The sequence below is a fragment of the Quercus suber genome, unplaced genomic scaffold (genome assembly GCF_002906115.3).
Source record: "Quercus suber isolate HL8 unplaced genomic scaffold, Cork oak 2.0 scaffold_622, whole genome shotgun sequence".
In the NCBI taxonomy this organism is placed as follows: Eukaryota; Viridiplantae; Streptophyta; class Magnoliopsida; order Fagales; family Fagaceae; genus Quercus; species Quercus suber.
This window is the reverse complement of record NW_027070065.1, coordinates 9,573-37,004: the sequence shown is the minus strand read 5'-3', so window position 1 is coordinate 37,004 and position 27,432 is coordinate 9,573. Positions and strand designations below refer to the sequence as shown.

Below are 27,432 nucleotides of genomic sequence, written 5' to 3'. Positions count from 1 at the left end.
CCCTCTATATGGGGTGAGCGGCAAAACACCCCATGCTCGAGTTTTGCAAAAGTTCTAAGATTCTTTAACATGGTAATGACATTTGTTCTTACTCCACTGTCTCACTATAACTTCATCACTGAGCCTTGTGCTTGATTTTTGTTATCCCTCTTAGAGGATCTCTCTATTGACTTACCTACTCATTTCATTATCTCTATCATAGATGTCTATAAGGATACGGCGACCCGTAATAAGCTCATTTTTCCTTTGGCTATCACGCAAATCTTTCACCATTTTTCTATCCCTATTCCTAATTCTCCTCTCTACACTATCATGGGTGCCATTAGCATAGCTTCTGTTTAGCGGAGCGAGGCCCAGCTTCAACCAAAGCGGTCGCAGACTGAGACGACAGATCCTCCAGCCCTCACTATTCCTTCCACCTCCGCTCCTTCTTCTTCAGTGGATGGTATGACTCTCGAGGCCATTATGGCCCAGCTTTAGCACATGGATGCTCGCCTTAACACTCTTAGCGATGAGTTATGTCAAGTGAACACCCATGTCGGTCGTATTGCACGACGACAGGCTCGCCTAGGTGGTTTTTCTGCTTCTCCATCTCCTTCTCCAGAAGCTTTTGAGGATGAGGATACTGCTGATGGTGATGATGATGATGAGGCTGAGGATGAGGATGCTAGCTCTTCTAGTGATAAGGAGATGATGACCTCTTAGTGACTTACCTTTTGTCATTCATGACAAAAAAGGGCAGTAGCTTTGGAAGTTTTGGGATGATGAGAGTAGTAATGTATTTAGGGGGAGAGTTAGCATAGGACATTTTTGTTAGGGGGGAGGGTCTACATTTTTTTTATTTTTGGAGGGATATAGTGAGGATTATTTGTACTTTTCTTTTCTTTTCTCTTTAGTTACTTTATCCTCTTGTACACCGGTCTTGTGACCATTTATTTTATGACATATATTGTATTTATTTCTTATTTATATATATGATGATGTATGTTACTTCTCACTTATCTCTCCATGTGTTGTTTCTTTTCTCTTTTTATACACATGTTTCTTTATGTATGCAATCCTTTATTTCTATTTCACACTAAGATACCTTAAGGAGTTTTGTTTAAAGTGTTTCAGAAAGATATGTTTTTAAAATCTATCATTCCATGAACTCTTTTCTTGCAAATTTTTTTAAGAGTTTGTGTTAGGATTAGATTTTATTGTATTTAAAAAGTGATTATGAGTTTAGTGATTTAAAACTTTTCTCATACTTTATTTGTATGTTGTGGTTTTGTCACAGATTGCCAAAGGAGGAGATTGTTAGGACATATGTAGATATTGTTAGAGACATACGTTATGTGAATTGGCTAATCATTTGACAAAACATATTTTACTTGTAATTGGGTAGATCTAGGATGTGTTTATTACTTAAAGAAATAAGAGTTCAAGTTTAGTATTAAAGCCATGCAAATATGTTCAATAAAAAAGTGAAGAAGTTCTGTTTATTAAAGCTCGACAAATATCTCAACAAGTCCATATCCATCAAGGTTTAATGCTAATGCTCGACAGCAGCTCGACAAAAGCTGTATCTATCCAGAATTACGAAATTCAGATTTCCAGATCTGATTTCACGCATATCCATGTATATGTGTGTAGGGTTTCTTTTCTCACTACCCTAGACATATATAAGGATTATTTTAAGGGCCGTCAAAGGTGATGTAAAGTGATGCAAATCAATGCAAATTGATTGTGCAAGCAAATTGTGATTGAAGACAAAATTTTTCCTAATTCATCATATTCCTTATAGAAGCTGCAACGTCTTTGCGCCAAGGGTTTTGTAACCAATAAGCTTCTTAATTTTTATCGTTGGATGAATTGAATAACTTTGCAACCAACATCTTCCTTAAGTTGGTGTGTTAGTCACATATTTGGATCCATGCATCAATTGGTCAGTCATGTACTGGGAGTCTTTCATTGAAAGGAGATATTGTCGCTAAATTACAAGTCCAATTGGATATTGGGGTAAAGGTTCATACTTGTAACCGCTTGTTTTGATAATAGTGGATTCTCAGGAGTGATGACCTCAAATTCACCCGGTGGAGTTTTGCTTTGGTGGTTTTCCCCATTCATAAAAAAATCACCTATGTCAAATTTATTTTCCGTTGCATTTAACTTAGTTAGTGATTTGTTTATTCTACTACGCTTATTGCATGTAATTGAATCTAATTAATTTCACTTGGCTAAATTAATTGATTACTTTACCAAAGGGGTCAATACATTCTTGGACTATTAAAGGCATGATTTTGGAGCCTATAAGTGAGCTGGTAATGGAGTGTGTGATGAGAATCAACAAGCATTCAAAGATCCATTGCATGTTCCAGTTGGGCTTGTTACTAAAGCAAGATCCAAGAAGATCAAAGAAGCATTTAATGGGTTGATTCAAGAGATTTAGGCTGATTCTAATGGAGGACATTCCAAGCTTGGCCCAAAGGAAGATAAAGGCACAATAAATTTAATCCAAGTTATTGAGGGCTAATCTGGCTTAATTGGGCGTGATTTATAGCATGAATTAATGGCTGATTGATTTTCCAACTCCATATTAGTTAATAGATATTTTCCCCTAGTCTGGAGCATCTAGTCTTGGACCATATCTACCTTAATTTTAGGCTTTTATTATTTATAATGTTTTTAGCTATTTTTCCTATTTTGAATCTGCTAATTTCAGACCAAATCAACTTTTATTTAGAGTTTTATTATTTAATACGTTTTTTATATTTTCTATTTCCAGTCATGTCATATAAATAGCATACACTCATTGTAATAAAGGGGATTATTGAATAAAAATTAGAAAAGGTAAGGCTTTGCTCTTCTTTTGGTTCTTCAAGAACTGTGAACTTATTAGGGATTTTTCCTTGTGGCGTTCAAACTTTATACCTTTGGTTCGTGATTCAATTATAATCATTGGGTTAAGGTGTTATACTTATACCTTTGGTTCGTGTTTCGATTATAAACGTTGGGTCAGGGTTTCTATCAAAAGTTTGAATTTTAGTTTTCTTGGGCAAGTATTCCAATATTTTTGTTGGGTCTCAAAGCGTGTCGATTGAGGTTCGCATCAGTGTGGCTACATAAGTATCTTGTACTTGAGAAACTCCAGTAATCTGGACTTGAACTTTGAGAGTATCACAAAGATGGGGATCTTTTAAAGGCATATTGAAATTTGGGAAGAGTGTGACAAAAACAATTCCAGCATTTAGAGTTGTTTGGACAGTTCCTATGACTGGATGTTGGTACTCCAAAAATCTGGAGTCAAGGAGTGCCATTCTGGAGACTGCAGGGAGTTCCTTTCTTCCATGGAAGGTTAATGCCAACCTTACAGCACCAAAGTGGAGATTTAAACATAGTCTTGCCTTTGCCATGGGTTGACAAATTCCCTAGGAAGGGAAAGAGTAATGAAGTTTTCACCATCATTTGCTGGAATATTGAATTGATCAAACTTAGAGGTTTGAACATAGTCTTTTACAGTAAAAGGATGAGAAGGGCCAATATATTTTTTTATTGTTTTTTTGAGAGAAAATTGGGATTTATTAAATATAGCGTAGGGATTTACAATAGGGAAATCAATAATAAGGATTTTACTGTCTTCTGGTACATAGGAGATTTCATATAAATAGTCTAGTCTATTTGTTGTGGATCTATGAAGGGAGGGATCAAAAGGGAATTTGGAGGTATCAAACTATGCAGAAGATGTGTTAGCCATAATGGTTTTCAATGGAAAGAGTTGTTTTCCACAAACCTAACACGGCAACACTACCAACTTTGGCTAAAGGGTCCACAAGGTGACTATGGAAAACTAGCTTCTTTGGTTTGCTAGAAACAAACTCCTTAGTGTTCTACTTGATTATATAGTCTAGTGTTCTGATGTGATTAGTACAGAGGATCCATGTACTGTGGCAACTGTAAATCACAGAGCATACTAATCAAGACAATAATCAAAGGAGATGAAAACGTTATATGGCTCTAATACCAAATATAGAGGACATATGGGGACATATGAGAAGACATAGATTGAAAGGGGGTGTAAGAGGATTATGAGAGTTGGTTCAGAATGTAAGTAGCTAACAATACATAGAATATTACTAGAAAATGTGGAATAGAACAGAAAACTATATACAACAAACTTACTGATATTATTAGATTGAAAAGGGTTGTTACATATGACATCGGAATTTTACAAAAGGAGGAAGGGAGGAGTTTAGAAACTATAAGTGTGCATTTGTGTAGCGGCAGGCATGCGTGTTTTGCCTTTTTTTTCCCGAGTCCTGCACACTATTCACGGACTAGCAAATATGGAAAAATGTAGCAATAACTTTAATATTGGGTCCCACGGGCACTATTCATAGTTTAAAAATGATTTTACTACAGTGTTTTCAACAATAACTTTTCAATTTTTAGCAATAAGCAGTATTCAACAACAATAAGGCCACTTTTTTTTTTTTTTTTTTTTTAAACAAGTTTAGGGGTGGTATTGCCAAATTTACATTTTCCTCAAGTTGGTGTGTTAGTCATGTACTTGGATCCGTGCATCAATTGGTTAGTCACTTACTGGGAGTCGTGCACTAAAAGGAGAGATTGCCACTACATTACAAGTCCAAATGGGTATTAGGGTAAAGGTTCAACTGTAGGTTGGTATTAGGTGCTGAGATTCCTTTTACTTGTAACCGCTTGTTTTGAAAATAGTGAATTCTCAGGAGTGGTGACTTTAAATTCACCCAGTGTGGTTTTGCCTTGATGGTTTTCCCCATTCGTAAACATATCACCTGTGTCAAATTTATTTTCTGCTGCATTTAACTTAGTTAGTGATTTGTTTGTGCTATCACGTTTATTGCATGTAATTGAATCTAATTAATTTCACTTAGCTAAATTAATTGATTAAGTTATCAAAGGGGTCAATACATTTTTATCCTATCAAAAGGCATGATTTTTTAGCCTATAAGCGATCTGGTAATGGAGTATGGCTACATAAGTATCTTGTACTTGAGAAGCTCTAGCAATCTAGACTTGAACTTTGAGAGCATCACAAAGATGGGGATATTTCAAAGGCATATTGAAATTTGGGAAGGGTGTGACAAAAACAGTTCCAGCATTCAAAATTGTCTGGATAGTTCCTATGACTGCATATTGGCACTCCAAAAATTTGAAGTTAAGGAGTGCCATTCTGGAGACTGCAGGGAGTCCTTTTCTTCCATTGAAGGTTAATGCCAACCTCACAGCACCAAAGTGGAGATGAGTGTACCCTTACCTTTGCCATGGGTTGACAAATTCCCTAGGAAGGGAAAGAGTAATGAAGTTTTCACTATCATTTGCTGGAATATTGAACTGTTCAAACTTAGAGGCTTGAACATATTCTTTTACAGTAGAAGGATGAGAAGGGCCATATATACATATATATATATATATATATATATTTTTGAGAGAGAAGATTGGGGTTTATTAAATATAGTGTAGGGACTTACAATAGGGAAATCAGTAATAGGGATTTTATTGTATTCTGGTACATGGGAGATTTCATATAAATAGTCTAGTCTATTTGCTGTGGATCTACAAAGGGAAGGATCAAAAGGGAATTTGGAGGTATCAATCTCTGCAAAAGATGTATTAGCCATAATGGTTTTCGATAGAAATAGTTTTTTTTTTCCACAAACCTAACAAGACAATACTACCAACTTTAGTTAAAGGGTCCACAAGGTGACTATGGAAAACTAGCTTCTTTGGTTCACTAGAAACAAACTCCTTAGTGTTCTACTTGATTATATAGTCTAGTGTTCTGATGTGATTTGTATAGAGGATCCACGTATTGTGGCAACTGTAAATCATAGAGCATACTAATCAAGACAATAATCTAAGTGTACTAATCAAATAAGATGAAAACGTTATATGGCTCTGATACCAAATATAGAGGACATACAGGGACATATAGGAAGACACACAAATTGAAAGGGGATGTAAGAAGATTATGGGAGTTGATTAAGAATGTAAGCAACTAACAATACAAAGAATATTACTGGAAGATGTGGAACAGAACAAGAAACCATATACAACGAACTTATTGATATTATTAGATTGAAAAGGGTCGATACATATGACATAGGAATTTTACATAAGGAGGAAGGAAGGAGTTCAAAAACTCTAAGTGTGCGTTTGCGTAGCAGCAGGCGTGCGTGTTTTGCCTTTTTTCTTGGGTCCCGCGCACTGTTCACGGACCAACAAGTACAGAGCAAAGCAGCAATAACTTTAAAACTGAGTCCCACAGGCACTATTCATAGTTTAAAAATTATTTTTCTACAGTGTTTTTAGCAATAAGTTTTCAGTTTTTAACAATAATCGATATCTAAATAAATCTTTAATGTATTAATTCCACTTTTTTTTTAAAGAAAACTATTTTGATCAACCCTTTGTTGGCCTGATCTCAATCCCTTCAACAATAAGGCCAGACTTCCCGGTACCAGCTTCTACCTCCATAAGTCTAATCTGCAGTTGATCCTCTTCTCCTCCCTCATTGAAAAACTCACCCAACTTAATTTCTAACCATCCATCTTTTCTTTGCTTTGGATGCGAATTGTGCTGCTGTGGCGGTGACGGTACAATCTGGTCTTGCTGCCTTGGCTCCCTGGCAGGTAGGCCCAAACAAACAGTTTGTTTGTAATCTTCCACTCCTCCAGTAGTACCAACTGAAGCCTTTGGAGGAGGGTTGAATCCAGAGGCTCTCCTCCTCAACTTGAACACAAGGTAAGCAGCATAGTTTGTTTTCGGAGACAGCATGGAAGTACTCATCTTGCCACGGATGTCAAACCACCACACATAATTAAGTTCAGCTACCTCCGAGAACCTGATTGATTTTAACATGTACATAATTAAGAATTAAATAAAAAAAACATTTTTTTTCTTGAAAGAAAAAGGAGTATAAAGTAGAATAGGTAGAGACCTGGATTCAGATTGAGAAACCCATCTCCAATACTGAGGAGTGTCACCCCATATAATGCACAAGTCCCTTGCAGAAAGAAGGTAACACTTCTTACCACTCAATTTGTCCAAGAAAAAGCACTGCCAAAAATAAATAAATAAAGATGAGCACAAAAGGTGGGAATTATGGTGGTTGAACGATGAAATTTATCATTTCTTAATTGTTCAAACTTTTTAGACGATGAGTAATTTATCTAATTTAAAATATTAAAAAGTTCACTAAGTGGGAGTTAATTTATCAAAAATATGGTTTTAGTTATTGACGATATATTGTGCTTCTTTCACTGGCCACAAGCACACATTAAACGAACTTGGAATTGGATATCTCATAGTTAGCAGCTCCTTTTGTTCTTTGTTTTTATTAGTCCTATCTTCTCTTCCCGTATTTGACTAGTGTATGTTTGGTTTGCGCGTTGCGTCTTGCGTTGGCGTTTTCAGCTTTTTTTTTTTTTTTTTTTTTTCACGAGTTTCCAGCTTTTTAGAGACAATTTTTACTGTAGCAATACTTCATGTATAGCAGTCGCAAAGTTTGACTTTTCAGCACAAATTTTACTGTTCACCGATCCACAAATTTCACTTTTCAGTAACTTTTTCATTAAAAATGAGTCTCACGATATTATTCACACATTTAAAAATTATTTTGCTATAGTGTTTTTCAGTTTTTAGTTTCATTTTTCACACATTTAAAAATTATTATTTTGCTATAGTATTTTTCAGTTTTCAATTTTCAGTTGTATTCAAACAGATCCAAAAATTCAAGCATGCTCATATAACTAATTCAGACCAATTACCACAACAAAAAGAAAGTTTTCAAACTAATTCAGACCAATTTAACCAAAAACACAAATTTGTGAGCCCATAGTGAAATCAACCCACGTACCCAATCTTGTACATGTTTAAATTATTTTTATTTTTATTTTTATTTTTTTCTAAAAAATGTGTTGAGAGCCTTTCTAGAGCCTAATATTCTGAGTGCGTGTGATCTCCATATCAGGTAATTATAAAGAGTCATTGGTCCAACATATTGATTAGAGATTTCAAACACACAACCTCATAAATCTCACGAACTTAAAATTGGAAACCACCAGCCCCAAGTGCCCAACCCTCAAGGTTATAAACATGTATGAATTTGGAAAACGACCCATATTACTTATTAATATTGTGGGAATCGTTTGTTAAAATATGGTACCTTTTTATTGTCGTCGATTAAGATGGGGTTATCGGAGAGACTGAGGTAGAGATGTTTCTTTGAAGAGAAGTTCAAGGAATCCAATGATGATGATGATCGAGCAACGATGGCTTGATAATCGGACGGCAAGAACCTCTCCCAGACAGCGTTGGACTCGGCAGCCGCACCGAATATAGGGGAAACCGCACATGCTGTGCACGCATCCTTAGGAGTTGTCAGTGAAACTATGTCCGATATGCATCCCTCTGGTAATACTGATATGTCTGCAACGCAGGGTAGACAATTTCTTTCGTTTTCTATTTCCATCATATTCTATCCTCTCGGTTTATCTGACGGTATCTCTCTCGTACGTTCCATTTATATGATAAGAACGTTTCTTTAATTTCTTAATGGTTAAGTATGCTCCAATTATATACTCCTATTAAGGAACGTTTCTTTAATTGCTTAATGGTTAAGGTTTTTTATTTTTATTTTTATTTTGAGAAAAGGTCGGTTTGATTTTTCCTAGGATCATTAAGGGCCAGTTTGATAGTATTGTTACAGTAACGTTGTTTAAATGTTGTGAAAATATGTCTAAATAAAAAGGTGTTGTAAAAATACGTGTTGTATTGTTTAAACAACAAAAACGATTGTTTATACAACACAGCCAAGCACACCATAAAATTTTTTATGGTATCTTTTTAAATTCACTTAAATAATCTATATATATTATTATATACATAAAACTGAAGCGTTTAATAGTAATACAATTTTTCACGTAAGCACAACTCAATATTTAAAAATTAAAAAACACTATTTCCCTCCCCAAAACAAAACCCAATACTTATCTTTTTTTTTTTTTTTTAACCCAATACTTATCTTTAAAAATAAACAAAATTCAATAGACACAAACGCAAACTCAACAAGCAGGTTTGATCCTCTCTTCACGCTGCCCTTCATTCCTTTCTCAGAGCATCCCGCATCTTTTATTCTGGCTCTCTCTGTTCATAGCCTTTCAGGGCTGGCTCAAGGCCTAAGCAAGCTAGGCCTAGGCCTAAGGCCCCACCAAAAAACAAAATTTTTCCTAGAAAAAAAGGCCCTACTTTTCATAGTTAAAGGCCCAAATTTTTATAAAATTATATATATATATATATATATTTTTTTTTTTTTAAGATTGTACATTTTTTTTATTAGTGATGTTAAGAATATTACAAAGTTTACTATTGGCTTACAAATTGCCATGTTATTAATCACAAAAAAGTGACATAAACATTCAATAGTTAAATTGATGAAGTTCATCAATGAGAGACAATGTCACATTATATTTTGAACATTTTATAGTGCTTTTAATTAGCGCATTTTTCTTTTTCATTTTTATTAAGACTCTCAAAGTACGAGACCAATAGAACCTTAACTCNACAAGGGCCGAGATCGCATAAATGAGCCCAAAACTCCCCTTGGGTTCGTTAAATTCGTCAGTTATTTGGAGAGCCAAGCCCAAAATTCACGATGTGAGGTACACAAAGGCTAATGGTGCTTTATGGAAAGAGAAAACAACAGAAAAATGAAAACACAAGAAAGTGCAGAAACTATATATTTCATGAGTCAGAAATTTCAGCCCGCAGTCACACAGAGGAGGAAATCGAAGGAGGTCCCGAGCAAGAGAGGGAGAGTTCCCCTATATCAATATTTTCACCCCCAGGCCTTCAAATCGTCCCATACACTAGGTAGCTAACTGGGCTTTTTGTGTCAAAGTTTTGGGTTTTTTGTAGGGAAAAACGTTGCCCCTCTTGTGGGCTGGTGATACATATTTATATCAAGCTCTAGGGGATGCTTGTGACTAGTTTTTAGGTGGGAGGAAGCCCTTGGACCTTTCAGATGCTATTTCTATGACTTGGTGCATTATGTTTTATGCTTAGGGAAAGGTTTTGGTTGCTTTTTGCATAATTTTGGAAACAAAGTTATTTCCTTTTTACAGCTGCTGTCTCTAGTCTTTGTAGGCCTTGAAGACCACATTTGGGTGGCTGAGTGGGCTAGGCTACTCAACTTTTTCTTAGAGTCAGCTGTCTTGGTGTGGGAAAATGGAGTTAAGCTGAAAATAAAGGGCACAGTCACACAGAGCATGGAGTAAAGTCTGGGGTGGAAATTTCTGACATTGGACCTCCTTCATGGGCCCTAGATGCCCCCAGCGTCCTTGGCCCACTTCGCGGCACATACAGGTCGGGCCTATGTAAAAAGGTCCAATGGGAACTAACCCACACCCACCAAAACCATTCCTACTCAATTCTCCAACCATTCACATGGGCTCGGGCCATGCTTAAAAGAATAAAATAAAATATAATACATAAATTGAGCCCACAAAGAAGTCGGGCTTAGTTGAATTGGGCTTGTACGAAATGTGTCACGAAAACGGGTATCAACAATGCTTAATGCCTTTAAGCCTCTATCGAATGACATGCATTCTGGTAGCACGAGAGAACAAATCCATATGGAAGCTAGCCACCCCTTCAAGACACATATAAGATCAATGTTGTATGAGTAGTCTTTAGTCTTTACACATGCAGAGTCGATAGAGGTTATTGCACACTCATTATTGCATATTTTGTATGCATTTCTTTTTGAAATCATGTTTTGAAAATACAATTTCAATTCATGCGGTATAGTATGCATACAATGAGTGTGTAATAATCATTACACATTTCAAAATGTGGTAGTATAGAGAGGCTAAAGCTATTATACAATGGAATTATGTATGCATTCTTTTTTTAAATCATGTTTTGAAAATACGATTCTAGTTCATGTGATAATATGTGTACAATGTGTGTAATAAAGAGTGTACAATAATTATTACACATTTCAAAATGTGATGGTATAAAGAGGCCAAAGCTGGCTTCAAAAAAAAAAAAAGGCCAAAGCTATATCATACAAGCGATAGCCTTTGACCATGAATAATTACAACACCATGTAATCTAAATTATACCATTTAATAGCAAATTCTTGCTATAAAAAATTCATCATATTTGTCATGATTATTGGGAAAGGATTTTGGTGCGATTATGTTGCATACTTTACAATAAATGAAAAGAAAGGTTCAATATTTCATTCACCATCAACTGTCACACCATTAATATCTGTAGATAAAATTTGTAATGGACTTTGTCCATTTAAAATTTGGAGTTTTTTTTTTAATAGGTAATTTGTCATGTCCATTTGATTTAGTAATGGATACATGTGGTAATAAACACAAACTCTCAAGTTTGAAAATCAAACAATTGAATATGTTTTACAAGTGTAAATTTGTATTGATGAATTTGTAAGTACAATTCTCTATATTTAAATTCTAATACAATGGAATAATCTTCTGGTTCAATCTCCTTAGTCTTCATTCAAGTTTTGCATCGATGTAGTCTTGACTCGAACTTAACATGTCCTCCACTTAGATTGGGAAGTGGATTGAAAGGTCTTTGGAAAGAAATTGCAATGAATCTCTGGCTGTATGTTTGTTAGATATTTCTCATTCATCGTGTGTTCTTCAAATGTTCTTGATCTTTGAAGATTTGTGGTGGAAGTTCTTCGAGACTTCAAAACTTGAATCCGTTAAAGTTTCGATGGATCAAAGTCTTTGAAGTTTTTGGAGACTTTGAAGCTTGATTCCAATAAAAATTTGAAACTTGGAAGAATGATTTGTATGAATGTTCTTTGAATGTTCTTTGTCTTTGAAGATTTGTAGTGGAAGTTCCTTGGGGTTTTAAAGGCTTGGATTCGTAGAGCTTCACTAATTTGTAGTTTCTTGGCTTTTATGGAGGTTTTTGAGCTTGATTTTAACAAACTTTTAGATCTAGAAGGATAATTTGAATGAATTTTCTTTGAATTTTATTCGTCTTCAAACGTGAAGTTCTTGAAGGTTTTGGAGCTTGATTCCGACAGAGTTTCAAGACCTCTGAATGTTTCTGAATACCCCTCTACAAGACTGAGAAGGGTCTGTATTTATAAGAGTCTTAAAGAGATTTGGAGGCACGTGATTGGCTCACATTAGTGACAAGTGTCATGATTTGAATGGAAGGACTTTATATCTTGTTCTCCAAGGGACACATGGCATTATATGATTAGTCATAGTATTCTAATTTAAAATACACATGGTAGTATTTAATTTGACTGCTCATGTCATTTTAAATTAAATATCAACACGTGTCGATGTGTGATTGGCCCTTGAGTATTCTTTACAATTTTTATTTAGAAACACTTTGAATATTTCTATTGGTCTCTAAATAATGTCAATAGGACCCACTAAACAGCATGTGGCGCTTTGTGATTGGTTGCAAAATTTCTGCTTTTATACGCATATATATATAATAACTGAAATAACAAGGCATAAACAATTAACCATGCTATACCCATAACCATTTTTATTTAATTTTGAAATAATTTAATCCTAAAAAGTCAATTTTCACTAGCTTAAGGAAATATAGTCATTTGATAAAGAGCTTACCTTTTTGCAAAGAATGTTAAATTTTACACTTAACCTTCTACTACTAACTATGAGATAGTGGACATGGAAGGCCATGCATGAGTTCCTACTAACTTCTTTATATAGGATAGTTGTTACTTGTTACACACACCCTTGTACACAGCCGTACGCATACAAAATATGCATTAGAATTGTGACTTAGGCTGCATTTGTTTCACCTAAAAATGATTTTAAGAAATCATTTTACACCAGCCTGTATGTTTGGTAGCTACAGAAAATTGGGTCAAACAGAAATTGAATTCCCCGTTGACTGTAAAATAAGCTCATCACCCGTAAAACCATTTCAGCTTTTATTTTACCTTTAAATGATTTCCAAACTTGGAAAATAGAAGAGAGAGAGAAAGAGCAAGAAGAGATCACGCCACCTAAAGCACCACCGCCCCCAACCCCAAATCGCACGGGTCTCGTCGCACCCCAACACCGACGAAATCGCACCACCTAAAGCATCGCCGAGATCGCACCCCAACACTTGCAAGATCGTGCCGCCTGAAGCACCACCGAGATCACGCCACCTGAAACACCACTGAGATCGCACCCTAGCACCAGCAAGATCGCACCCATGACCCACCCATGCCCGATCTCTCTCTTTCTCGATCTACCTCTCCCTTTCCCTCAATTGTCGATAACTCTCTCTTCCTCCCTCTCTCCGTTTGACTGAGTTTTTGAGTTTAACAAATGTTTTGTTTTGATTTTTGTTTGGTTTTGTTTTGATTTTTGTTTGTTTGTTTTAAGTTTATATATTGAAATTTTCTATTATGAAATTTGTTTCGAAACTGGGAAAATAGCTTAGAAAATGTGAAACATTTGTAGGAAAATAGCATTGTCAGAATGTTACCAAATATCAAAAAACGTTTTCTGGATTATTTTCCATTGTAGAACCAAACACCCAGATTTTATTTTTCTTATGGGAATTCATTTACCCCTGCATTCATTTTACACTTGGAATTCGATTTACATTGAACCAAACGTAGCCTTAAAGTCACAATTTTCAACTTGGAAATAGTGACTTAAAATCACAATTTCATTAATGCACATTTTACTTATGCATACAATTGTGTACAAATGTATGTAATAAACACCATTCTTTCTAAAATTTAGCATGTGATCGGTGGATGTGTTGTGAACAAATTTTCCTTCTCATTGTCAAATATTATAACAAACTTGATACATGTGGATTTAGTTACAATAATAATCATATGATGTGAAATTTAACCATTAGATTTGGGTGGCCTCTTGTAACATATAGCCAGTTAGGACAAAAGTACTCCACGCAAGAGCCACATGGCACTCGAGTCATGTCATCACCCCGTACCATGTTATGTCATCATCATACATCTTATATATGCATCAAACTCCTACATCATACTAACCTGCACTAACCCATCCAATTAAAAAAATGAAAGGGAAAAAAAATAGAATTATAGAGACTATGCATCAAATAGATGAGGGATGGCATGGCACAGTCATGAAAGCTTTTTTTTTTTTTTTAAACAATGAATTCATATCATACTAGCCCGAAGCCCATTCAATTAAAATTTTGAAAGCTAGAAAAAAAAAATAGAATTGCAAAGATTATGCATAAATTAGATTATTCGACATTAGACCAGTCATGAAGAAATAAAAACCCTATGGACAGCCTAAAATGTGCCCATAACCACCCAAAAAAATAATAAAAAGGCCAATCAAATTTCACCATACGTTATTCTTCTAAAAAAAATTCACCAGTAATAAAATTATCTAATGGGTAGAATTTTAATGATAATGCTAGAGATATTATAATTTTACTACGTAATCTTCATAAATTACTGTGACAAATGACTGTGATTAGATTAGTAGAATTTTTTTTTTTTTTTTTTTTAGGAATTATTTGATTAGTAGATCCGAATACATCTTAATGAAGTATTATTCTAGAAGCAAAATTGCATTATAAATACATAATTTATGTATATATTATGTATATTATAATATACATAATATATGTTTTTGTGCGTATCACTATCTTTGCATGTCCCGCTGCCTCACTTTTACACGCTCATAATGCTCTCGGAACTCCTGCTTCAAATAAGTCTCACTTCCACTTCAATACACACACACACACACACACACACACACACATATATATATATATTCGTTTGCATTGCACAATAGTCACATCAAAAGTAGAATTTCCTCTCTCTCTCTCTCTCTCTCTCTCTCTGTGAAAGTTCAATAAGAGTGTTAGATATTTAAAGAAAGGTTTTTAGGGACTTGTGAGTTGTGAGGGCATTGAAGAGATATAGAACAAAATGAGCGAGATAGTGAACTGCAGAACCTTTTTGCAAGTCCTTCAAGATCATCAAGAAGAGAAGATGAGGAGGCTTTAGCATGGGCTACCGTCATACAAAACCTTCCCACCTACGATCGCTTGAGAACTAGTATATTGCAATATGCTGTGGAGGGTCATCAGAATGAAAATGTCATATAGATTGAATGAAAAAAAAAAAAAAAAAATGTTGACAACAATGACATGAACGTTAGCAATAATTAAAATAAATAAATAAGTAAGTAAACGTGAATGATGCTAATAAGGAAATAGGATAGATTTTTTTTTTAAGTTATAATCAGTTTAGAATTTTAAAGTTATCTAACGAAGAAGAAGTAAAACTCAATGTAACTTATTTTTTAAAGTTATCTAAAGATGATTTATTTACAATTTTTTTTAAAAACATCTCATGCACCTAATTTGAAATTTTTTAGATAAAAATGTGTCATCTATATCAATTAACGTAGGTCTAGGCCTCATGTGTATCAATTAGTTAGAACTTTACATAAACGTTAATCATAATTCTATATTAAATTTTAGTGTTTATCCAAAGAATAAAAAAGTAAAGGAAGAGATTGGATAAAGAGTTTGAATTGTAATCAAATTAAAGTTTTTAATCAACTTAGAAATTATAGGATAAAAAGATAACAACAAAAAGAATTTATATTTATTAGCTAGATTGATATTAGATTTTTTTTTTTTTACGTTAAAATTAATACCAAAAAAAAAAATACTTACGTGATCATGTATATATTATGTATATTATAAATTTATAATATACATAATAATATATGTTTTTGTGCGTATCACTATCTTTGCATGTCCCGCCGCCTCACTCTTACACGCTCATAATGCTCTCGGAACTCCTGCTTCAAATGAGTCTCACTTCCACTTCAACACACACACACACACACACACACACATACACACACACACATATATATATATATATATTCGTTTGCATGGCACAATATTCACATCAAAAGTAGAATTTCCTCTCTCTCTCTCTCTCTCTCTCTCTCTCTCACTAGTGAGGGCATTGAAGAGATATAGAACAAAATGAGCGAGATAGTGAACGCGGATGTGCAGAACCCTTTTCCAAGTCCTTCAAGATCATCAAGAAGAGAAGATGAGGAGGCGGCTTTAGCATGGGCTACCATCATACAAAACCTTCCCACCTACGATCGCTTGAGAACTAGTATATTGCAATATGCTGTGGAGGGTGATCAGAACGATGAGGCCAAGATAGTGAACAAAGTGGTGGATGTTCGAAATCTTGATGCCAATGACAGAGAAGAGTTCATTCAGAGGAATTTCAAGGTTCCCGAGGAAGATAATGAGAAATTCTTAAAGAAACTAAGAGCTCGTATTGATGAGTAAGTTTGAGTCAACAATATTTTGCTTTTTTTTTCCTTGTATCTGCATGTTCTTGTTGCTGTCTTGTTCTTGCTGATTGTGAAATTTGTTGTCCATGAATTCATTATCAAATCTTCTGATGCAGAGTTGGGATCCGACTACCAACAGTAGAAGTTAGATTCAACCATCTACATATAGAAGCCGATTGCTATATCGGCACCAGGGCTCTTCCAACTCTCTTGAACACGGCAAGAAACATCGCAGAATCGGCTCTTGGGTTGTGTGGAATCAGATTGGCTGAGAAAAGAAAGCTCACAATACTTAAAGATGTGTATGGGATCATAAAACCATCAAGGTACGTAATATAATGTAACAAAATCTACATCAAGAATGGTTTCAAGATTGATTCTTTATAGTGGTATGGTGTAAAGATGTGAAAAAAAAAAATATATATATATATATATGTATATGTATGATGTATCAAGCTCCTGACACAATTCCAATGAACATTTTCATGCTGTTTTAAAAGCATTAACTTTTTTTGTAAAATTTCTTGATTTATTTTTTTGTTGCAGGATGACCCTCTTGTTAGGCCCTCCTTCATCTGGAAAGACTACCCTTTTGTTGGCACTAGCAGGAAAGTTAGACTCAAACTTGAAAGTAAGTTATCAGAACCTTAATTTGTTTTAGATCACTTCAATTTTATTATCCAGTTGGTCAAGCCCTTAATTTTATGCTACTGCTTTGATCAATCAATTAAACCTAGCTAGTAACAATAGTGATGAATGTAAACATCATTTTTTTGTGGATTAGGTACAAGGACAAGTCACTTACAATGGTCATAGGCTTGATGAGTTTGTGCCAAGGAAGACATCTGCCTACATTAGCCAATATGATGTTCACTTGGGTGATCTTACTGTTAAAGAAACCTTAGATTATTCAGCAAGGTTCCAAGGAGTTGGGAACAGATACGGTAATCAAATTGACTTATATTGTAATTACCTTTAATAATAAAAAAATTTATTTCAAAACTAATCCATGTTATACTAATTTAGATCTACTAACTGAGCTTTCATGGAGGCAGAAGAATGAGGGAATTTTCCCTGAAGCCGAAGTTGATCTTTTCATGAAGGTAGTAGAAAATTGTTCAAAACCAATTAACCAAAATGTTAAATGTATAATTTTATTTAATTTCTGGGTTTATTTTATTTGTTGGTGTCCAGGCAGTTGCAATGGGGGGAGCTGAAAGCAGTCTAATTACTGATTACACTCTCAAGGTAAGTATGAGGGTTAATTTTTGAGATTGTAGACTTCCTTCTATTATAATTGTCAAGTTTTGGTTTCACCAAAACAGTGAACTTTGAAAATTCTCAATAAATTATATATGCATTTGTATTCACTTTGAAAACTACCTTCTTAAATGAGCACGTCTATGGGTATTTATAGTTGATCATCTTTTGAGTTGTTGCATATCTTAACTAAAGCAATGTAAATTGTTGTATGGAACAGCTCCTGGGGCTTGAAATATGTAAGGACACACTAGTTGGAGATGAGATGAAAAGGGGAATTTCTGGTGGACAAAGGAAGCGAGTAACAACAGGTTAATTTTCCTTATCTGACATTGGACATGAAGTTATTTTCCACTTTCATTTTTTTTAATATTTCAAGAAAATGTTGATCTGAACAAATTTTAACCATGCATAATCAAATTTGATTCTAAATCATGTGATTTACAAAACCCATAACAAATCCTATAAGATATTTTATTTATTTAGCACTGAACAGCATATATTGTTGTTAAACAAAAGCAAGATCTTCAAAATAATATATATGCTGTTGTGAAACCTGTTACTTACATGATTAAATGGTTAATAAGTCCAAAAATTGAAATTGGAGTCCTTAATTGCCTTGATGTTGGTTAATGCCCAGGGGAGATAGTTGTTGGACCAACAAGAACACTTTTCATGGATGAGATATCAACTGGCCTAGACAGCTCCACTACATTTCAAATTGTGAAATGCATGCAGCAGATTGCGCACCTTACTGAGACCACCTTCTTGATGTCCCTCCTGCAACCTGATCCTGAGACATTCGATCTCTTTGACGACATTATTCTCCTATCAGAGGGTCAGATCATTTATCAGGGACCGAGAGAGCATGTACTGGAATTCTTTGAGAGCTGTGGGTTCGAGTGCCCTGAAAGAAAGGGCACTGCTGATTTTTTGCAAGAGGTAACTACAGAGACGCAATATATGGCAACATGAAAAATTCACTTGGCTGCGTTAAACATTTAACTAGAAGTGATAATTATAACCAAATATCTCTGTACTATGAAGTGGAACTCACTGTTTGGTCAATAGGCTTATTTTGAATCATTTCTACCAATACCTACCATAATCATTTACTGTTTGCAACTTGGCTACATTGCTGCACCATGTAGTAGCTACAGAGTAATTAGGAAGGCAAACAATATAATTGTCTAAGCTTAATGATTCTCTTGGCATCGACTTGAAATCAGTGTCCCTATGATAATTGCTAATAGATAATGAATATGCCACATATTTGTGTAAAAAAGCTAAAATCCGTTCAATCTAATGCTTTAATATGCTGTGCATTTTTGTTGCAGGTTACATCAAAGAAGGATCAAGAGCAATACTGGGCAGATAGGAACAGGCCATACAATTACATATCTGTTACTGAATTTGCAAGCCAGTTTAAGGCTTTCCACGTTGGTGCACAGCTTCAGAATACGCTTTTGATCTCGAATGACAAGTTAGAAAGCCATGGAGCAGCTCTTGCTTTCTCAAAATACTCGATCCCAAAAATGCAGCTCCTTAAAGCCTCTATTGATAGGGAGTGGCTCTTGATCAAGAGGACTGCACCTGTTTATGTCTTCAAGACTGTTCAAATTATAGTTGTCGCAGTCATTGCATCAACTGTGTTCTTGAGGACTACACTGGATAAAACATATGATGATGGGTCCCTATATGTTGCTGCAATTATATTTGCCATGATTGTCAACATGTTCAATGGTTTTGCTGAGCTCTCTTTAGCTATTATGAGGCTTCCAGTGTTTTACAAGCAAAGGGATCTCTTATTTTACCCTGCATGGGCTTTCACCATCCCAAATTTCTTGATTCATGTTCCCATGTCAGTTTTAGAGTCTATAGCTTGGACAGTCGTGACATATTATACAATTGGATACGCACCAGAAGCTAGCAGGTAAGCTGAACTACAGAATATCATGATATGTGCTTAAAATACTTTAGCATAAATGATAATTATGTCGGTGGGAAAATTGTTTGATATGTACCTTTTCTTTTTCTCCAGGTTCTTCAAGCAACTACTGGTAGTTTTTCTGATCCAACAAATGGCTGCTGGGCTATTTAGGCTCATGGCTGGGTTGTGTAGGACTATGATCATTGCTCATACAGGGGGAGCACTTTCTCTGCTACTCTTGTTCCTGCTTGGAGGTTTCATCCTTCCAAAAGGTTTGTCTTTTCTCAGCTATTTCATGATGATAAACTGTAGGTTGAGCCTTTTGACATAGATTGGAGCATTCATTTTTTTAATGTAATTATGCTTTACTAAAGATTGCATTTTTACAGTCTGGTTTAAAATACAAATTGTTGAGTGGAAAAGCAAATCTACTAGCTTAGCTGAAACAAGTGTACATGCTGGTTTAATGAATTAACATAATGCTGCAATGAATGCAACAGGGCGTATTCCTGTATGGTGGTCATGGGGCCACTGGGTTTCACCTCTATCGTATGGTTTCAATGCCTTAACTGTCAATGAGATGCTTTCTCCTAGGTGGATGGACAAACTGGTATGTCATTCAAACAATTATCACAAAATATTCCTTGTTAAATAAGTTGCATGGTAAAAGGGCACTAAAGTGCAATTGTGAAAATAACAAAGGAAAAATAGTATATGACCATACATATGGATTTTATTTCAAGATTCAGAAGACAAAATACAACTTCAGCACATCGCTTTTAAATCACAAAACTGAAAGAAAACTTACTGATTAAATTGTTGCCATTTCATTGCAGGCTTCAAACAATATTACAAAGTTGGGTGTGGCAGTGTTGAACAACTTTGATGTTCCCCACCACAATTACTGGTATTGGATTGGGGTAACAGCTCTCTTGGCTTTCACCATCCTTTTCAACATCTTATTTACCTTCTCACTCATGTACCTGAATCGTAAGTTTAAGAACCTTTTAAGACTTAACTTTATCCTCTTAATTTCATTCTAGGTAGAATATGTATGCCTCTTTGCTCATAGTTTAACTTAACATGTTCAAATTTCATGTTGATAGCTCTCGGAAAGCCACAACCAATTATTTCTGAAGAACTAGGAAGTGAGCAATCCAGCATGGGAGAAACAAAGGGAAAACCAAAACTGCAATCTAATAGGTCCATCAATGAAAACCAGATGAGTAAGAACTTTAACCTTGCTCCCAATTTCAATCAACGCCATGAGTTTCTGACATATAATTAAAATCTTCAGGAGAAATGCAATGCCTTGAAACAAGTGGTGAGTCCAATACCAAGGAACCTAGCAGTATGGCTGCAGATGAGGTTGCTTCAAAGAGAGGAATGATTCTTCCTTTTACACCTCTAACCATGTCCTTTGACAGTGTAAACTACTATGTGGACATGCCCTCAGTAAGAATATATTCTTCTTGTTCTATATCTCATTAGTATTCTCAAGTTTAACTTGTAAATTCTCTATAAGGTGTTATTTTTATTCTAGTATGTATTAGGACATCACTTACAGTATCTAATTTAAGTATTTAACTACCTGAATGACTCTTAATGTACAGGAAATGAGGGATCAAGGTGTGAAAGGGGATAGGCTACAGTTGCTTCAGGAAGTGACTGGAGCATTTAGACCTGGAGTCCTGACTGCTTTGATGGGAGTCAGTGGGGCTGGAAAGACAACATTGATGGATGTTCTTGCAGGGCGAAAAACAGGGGGCTACATTGAAGGTGATATAAGAATTTCTGGGTTTCACAAGAAGCAGGAAACATTTGCAAGAATTTCTGGTTACTGTGAGCAGACAGACATTCACTCCCCTCAAGTCACAGTGAAAGAGTCCTTGATCTACTCAGCTTTCCTCCGACTCCCTAAAGAAGTCAACGATAAAGAAAAAATGGTAAGAATCAAGATTATGTCAATAGCANTTGAAACAATCACCCATCACCCAAAAGAACCCATTGAACAAACTTTAAAGGAAAAATTTTAGTTCCAAACATGTTTGGAAATATATTTTCGAACTCATTATGTGACGATTTATAAAACTATCCATATTATCATTTAAACAGGTCAATGCTCATTAAAAAAGTACCAAAACTACACATGGTCTCTTTAGTTTCCTCATAATAGGTTGGAACAAAACAACACCAAACATATTTGGAACCAAACTTTTTCCAACGCCAAAATCATCATTTATTATTGAAATCAGTTGCCAGCCATTCACCATTCACTTGTGCATTGATCCCATGCACACAATTCTAGTTGTATCTAAACCAAAACATCTGAGTGCCATTGCCCAGCTACCATCCACACTGATACCCACAACACATCACCGTTGAAAATATCATACCACAAAGGCACAAACTACCATTAATCATGAAACCATCTAAACTCAAAGCCTCCAAAACCCTAGCACCCTTGCACCACTAATCACTAAAACCATTAAAGTCCCAATCTATTTTGCCTCAAACCTATAGAACCCATGCCCATCAATTATGTCTCTCCTTGGAGTTCTAACTTGAGAAGTCTATATTTGTTGGCTTTATTTAGTGATAAATCTGTATGTAATTTATTTTCCTTTTTAATGTATCTTTCTGGGACTTAATTTTAGTTTGGGGTAGATGTACTTGAGCCTCAACTTCTACTTTAGAAAGCTACATTCACAGTGGTCTCGTGACCTCAAGGCAACCTGAAAGTGACTTAGATAGCCTGCGAGACACATGTGGTAGGATGTTTAGATCAAAGTGTTGACTGGGCAAGTCACGACCAACTCACGACCCCAAGCTGTGACAAGGTTGCAAGTTGCATGATCTTTGTACTCTGCTCTCTGGACATTCCTGACTAGTGTATATGCCAGCATACACCCTCACAGCTGTGATGTGTGGTAAGGTCTCTGATAAAGGTCTTAACTAACCCTAGTTCTAAAGAGAGACATCCAAGAGAGGCCAATATTGATTGTAAGAAAAGAGAGAACTTTAATTTTGAGAAAAAAAATACTCCATACTCTCCTTTCCATCCCCTTCAATCTTTGATTGGGATTTTGTATTCCCTCATCTTACCTATACACACAGACCTTGTGAGTGAGTGAAGGTTCATGGAAACTTGAAAAGCCACATTCAAATCTAATCTCTATTGGTGGTGTTTCTATTGGTGCTTCAATGGAGGTTCTCTAGTAAGCTAGATGAAGAAAAGACTTGGGAAGTTGGTTGCTAGCTAGAGCTCACAAGGCTCAAGAACACAAGGAAATATAGGGTTGGATGGTTTATAGTCATTCATGTATTGCAACTATTCATTCTAGTAAAGAGTTCCAACAGGCGGATGAGGGAGAAGTTTTTTCACCTAGTGTTTGGGTTTTCCTCTTCCTAAACACATCTTGGTGTTTAGTGTGGTTTGTTTACTTTTCCCATTGTTTCTTATGTGCTGTTTTATTGCTATGCTTTGCTTAGTTTAGAACTTATGACACTGCCTGTGCAAATACTGTATGTGCGAGAAGAATTGCTTTTAAAGCTCGTTTGAGATGTGATGCAAGCTTTAGCTTATTTGAGTTTTTAGTTTCTTTTTGGTACTATTCATAGGTCTCATTGCACTTCTTGGTACTATCCATAAGTCTTATTGTACTATTTAGCTAGCTTTTAGCTTCTTTTATTTATTTATTTTTTTTATACAGTACTTTCAGCAAAAAATTTCCAGTTTCAGCTAAATAAGCTGTTCCCAAATAGATCCTTATTCTAGGCTAAGTAATTTTTTGTGAATGTGTTTTGTCCCCATTTTTAGTGGCCGTGTATAAAAGCTATCAAATATCGGTAAATATTAGTTACCTCAAAATTTTTGGATGAGATCTCCATGAAACCTTGGTCTTACTTCGTGACTTTGAAATGATTGAATTTTCCCCCATAGTATAGAAAGAGAAAAGAATTACTAGAACAATTATTTAGGGACAAAATTTATCTACAAAATTTGTTGTACCTTAAAGTTACAATCTTACTCAAAATCTTTTTATTGGATTGGATTACATTTTCTTCTTATATTCTCCATACTTGTAAAATTTTTAGAAAATTAAAGATCAATAGGTATGTCATCAATAAGTTGTTTAAATTGCAAGCTTTTGTAGTTTAAAATTATACATAAAATATAATCTTATAGATTATATAGTAAATAATATTCAATTGACAAAAAATTTGACACGTGTATTAAGAGCGTAAAGAACATACAATCCAGCAGATAGATTTTTGAAATATATAGTAATGTTAATGATATTAAGTAAGATTGTAACCTTAGGCTACAACCAATATTGTAGCTAAACATTATCCATTATTTAGTATTATTATTTGTGATGCTAGGGTATTATAAATTTTCTACCTAACCTTTTCAAACTGATGTGTCACCCAATAAAAATTAATTCTAACGTTCATCTATTATGTTTGTTAAATCCATTAATCATATTCATTACACATTAGGTTTTTTTTTTTTTTTTTTTTTTTTTTTTTTTTTTTTTTGAGAAAAATTATCACACTAGTTTATAAAGGTTATATTGTAAAATTTGTAATATTTTTATTATAATAATATAGTTCGGAGCGAGAGTGTGTTAGATTTTCAGTATATATATGTGTGTGAATTGGATCGAATTTAATTAACGGCTATGAGCTAATGTTATTATGATTTTTGGATTCACGTCTCCCTCTCTTGTAAATGGCAAAGTTAACCCTGTCACTGTTGATGCTATAGTTGTTTTTTGCTTCCCCATTTTACTATTGCTTTTCATGTTCCTATTCATCCTACGACAGATGTATTATGTTGACAAGATGTTAAACAAGAATTGCTTCATAGTGTTTACCCGTAAACTTCATATCACTTGGATTGAAAATTCAGATTATTGGGAATGGACCAAAGAGGAAGACATTTGGTAAGGTTTTTCTTTTTCAAAGAAGAAATTCATGTTATATAATTTACATTTAAAGTTACTTATTAACATTCAAACCAATATCCATTAAAAAAAAAAAAAATCAAATCAAATCAATAAAACTTATGGTATGAGAGGCAATAGGGCGTAATTTTGAAGCTTCTTATTTACTCCAGGAACGAAGATTAATGGGGATTTACGGGGATATTTGTAGTTCTAGCACATTTTTCATTTGGTTCCTAATGGTGATTAGTGACAATTTAAATCTTACCTGGTCTTGCAGTGACGAATATTCTGAAGACATTGAAGTTGCTGTGCTATTAGGAGTATGTTGGTTAGAAATTAAAGGAGAAATTCGGACAATTGATCTCTCACCAGGGACAGTTTACGAAGTTGTGTTTGTCGTGAAGATGCTAGATGAAGATTGGTGTGAATGTAATATGTGGAATTACTCAGTGACTCTTACCCTCATTCTCCCACATTCAAAAAAAGTAACTCACGATGAAAATTTAGAAGAAAAACCTATAGGGAAATGGTTTGAGATCCAGGTGGGTGAGTTTAAAATGACACCAGAAAATGTTGGAGAGATTTCATTCCAACTGGGGGAGTTTTCTTCAGATTGGAAGTGTGGGCTTGTTCTAAAATGTGCTATCATTCGACCGAAGAAGTAGTAGGAACATTACACTTGGATGGTAAGCTTTATACATGTATCCAAAACAAAAATGTGTGGTCGTATGTGTAATAAATAAGCAAATCAAATTATATATATTCATTAATTTAAGCGAACTGTTACTCATTCATCAAATTCTTAAGGGATATGTTTTATTGATTTAAATAAATTAGTTTTGATTAAGATGGGTTATGATTAATTTTATTGATAGATTATTGTGAGAGGCCGCGCCCCCGGTCCGTTTTTGTGATGTTGGGCCAAACCCACGTAAATGGGTGGAGTCGTGTTACTCTCAAACTGGAGATTTGACTGATTATATTTTCCTCTTTAGATTAAGAGTTTTACAATGAAGTCGCTACTTATTTAATTATTGAAATAAATAAGAAAACCAAAATTGAAAAATTCCTCATTTTATTAATTTTCAATTGAACTTACATTGATCATAGGAAAGTTACATGGCTTTGGTCCTAGATACACTTTAAGATAAAGTACATGGATTTGTTTCCTAGTTACAATCTAAAAATTGAAAATTACAAAGATAAGTATTCGATCTGCTAAGCCTTGATCTAAGTTTGGAGGCTATGTTACAAGGTGAGAAGGTGTTAGACACCCACCTTACCTGGTGAAACTGGTCTTCTAGACTATGGTGGCCAACATTCATATCATATCATCCAATATGTCAATCAATTTGCATGTTGAATTTAATGTGTATGTATGTGATAAACCCTAATTCAATTTATTAAGCATTGCATTTGGATTGAAAAATAAATTCTAGTGAATGTGTGTGGATGGTGATATCCTAAATTCAAGAATTTAAAAAAACTATTAAACAAACATATTTTTCATGTTTTTGATGTGAATTTAAGATCAAAACTAGTGTCATGCATGAACATGTGATGAACAACCAAAAACATGTGAAGAACATATAAGAATAATTAAGAACATTCAAACATATTCAAAAGAATTTAAATGATTATTATCATGCTTTAATCTTAAATTCTCATCATGACAACACAAAAAACAGTTAAAGAAAGGAATTATACCTTCATGCAATATCCACATGGTGGAGGAGGGGACTCTTGGTAGAGACCCTAAGGGTGGAGGAAAAGAAGAGTTAGGAGAGGAAGAGTGAGTCTCACTTAATACCTTGAGTCTCAAGAAGATCAAGATATGACAATACTACTCAACTTCACTAGAACTCAAGAGAGGAGAAGAGAAAAAGTTTTTTTTGTGTCTTGGAATGAATGAGAAGAGGGTTTATATAGTAGTGGTGGAGAAAATATGAATGGAAGACCATTTAATGAAGGTTGACAAAAAATCAAGAACCTAGATCTCATTTTAGCCTTGGGGAGTATCTGGTGCATTAAATGGAAAGATTGGTGGGAGTGAGGAGCAAGCCAAAATTCGGTTTTCCCGTAGCTACTATAACAGCTTGTAGAGCTAATTTCGAAAAATCATATCTGACTCAATTCTGATCGAAATTGGCTCGTTCTTGTACTCAAAATTGAAGCCCTAGATGTCTAGTTTCTGGGAAAATTAACCTCAGTCACAGATTTAAAATATTCTGAGAGATATTGATGAAATAGTGAGCAGATGTCATTTGTTAGAAAATGGTTTCAGCACAATTAATATTAATAGGTCCCAAATTAGCTCCCAATTAACATTAAACGGCTCCAATCACTCCCATTTCAGACATAATTGGTTCCAAATTTACTCTAATTAAAAGATAATTATACAAATTACTCATTGAATAATTAATGTTTAACTATCTAATTAATTAGGTGTATGCAACCTCACCATAAAATATAGTTCTAACCAATCAAATTATGACACATCATTGATCTCTAATTGATTACATTTGTTACCAATTGAAATCAATTATTCATAATCACATATAGTTGAACTCAATTTGTGATAGTGCATCTCAACCATTAAAACTTGATTTGATGATAACTTTCAATCTGGTGGTCCGATTATGGCTTATGACCAGTCAATTTGATCGTTACAACATCAAGATCATTTTGGTGAAATGAGATTAAGGATCTAATGGCCAGAATCAAGATGCATATTTCCAAGGTGAAAATACCCTTTTACCCTTCATTTGAGGTTAAATGCGGGTTGCAAAATGGGGTGTCAACAATTATAGGAAATTAGTATCTATCCTTATCTTTTTGGAAGGCAATTTTTGTATTAATTTAGACACTAAAATTGAAGTAGTGAAATTGATGTTTTTTTTTTTTTTTT

At 34.6% G+C, this 27,432-nt stretch overlaps 3 protein-coding genes across 3 annotated transcripts; 2 read left to right on the top strand and 1 right to left on the bottom strand.

The window, feature by feature from the left end:
• Nucleotides 1-6,072: 6,072 nt before the first annotated feature.
• Nucleotides 6,073-8,568, bottom strand: LOC111984339 (F-box protein PP2-B10). The gene is made up of 3 exons (XM_024015971.2): nucleotides 8,189-8,568; nucleotides 6,962-7,080; nucleotides 6,073-6,865 (listed from the first exon to the last, which is right to left on the bottom strand). Exons 1-3 carry the CDS (start codon nucleotides 8,495-8,497, stop codon nucleotides 6,424-6,426), a joined length of 870 nt encoding a protein of 289 aa, XP_023871739.2. The 5' UTR covers nucleotides 8,498-8,568; the 3' UTR covers nucleotides 6,073-6,423.
• A 7,488-nt stretch (nucleotides 8,569-16,056) lies between these two features.
• Nucleotides 16,057-21,608, top strand: LOC112016908 (ABC transporter G family member 36). The gene is made up of 15 exons (XM_065765359.1): nucleotides 16,057-16,373; nucleotides 16,499-16,708; nucleotides 16,929-17,013; nucleotides 17,167-17,326; nucleotides 17,409-17,485; nucleotides 17,577-17,630; nucleotides 17,863-17,953; nucleotides 18,283-18,584; nucleotides 18,980-19,575; nucleotides 19,684-19,844; nucleotides 20,073-20,182; nucleotides 20,409-20,562; nucleotides 20,679-20,834; nucleotides 20,870-21,027; nucleotides 21,186-21,608. Exons 1-15 carry the CDS (start codon nucleotides 16,057-16,059, stop codon nucleotides 21,606-21,608), a joined length of 3,054 nt encoding a protein of 1,017 aa, XP_065621431.1.
• A 3,098-nt stretch (nucleotides 21,609-24,706) lies between these two features.
• LOC112030854 (uncharacterized protein PHLOEM PROTEIN 2-LIKE A4) lies at nucleotides 24,707-25,189 on the top strand. The gene has a single exon (XM_065765329.1). It carries the CDS (start codon nucleotides 24,707-24,709, stop codon nucleotides 25,187-25,189), a length of 483 nt encoding a protein of 160 aa, XP_065621401.1.
• The last annotated feature ends 2,243 nt before the right edge of the window (nucleotides 25,190-27,432 follow it).

Coding starts and splice junctions, on each gene's coding strand:
- LOC111984339 (XM_024015971.2), bottom strand. CDS start 8,497: ATGATGGAAATAGAAAACGAAAGAAATTGTCTACCCTGCGTTGCAGAC. Junction 7,081..8,188: donor TAATCGACGACAATAAAAAG/GTACCATATTTT, acceptor TATTTTTGGCAG/TGCTTTTTCTTGGACAAATT. Junction 6,866..6,961: donor GTTTCTCAATCTGAATCCAG/GTCTCTACCTAT, acceptor AAAATCAATCAG/GTTCTCGGAGGTAGCTGAAC.
- LOC112030854 (XM_065765329.1), top strand. CDS start 24,707: ATGGGGATTTACGGGGATATTTGTAGTTCTAGCACATTTTTCATTTGG.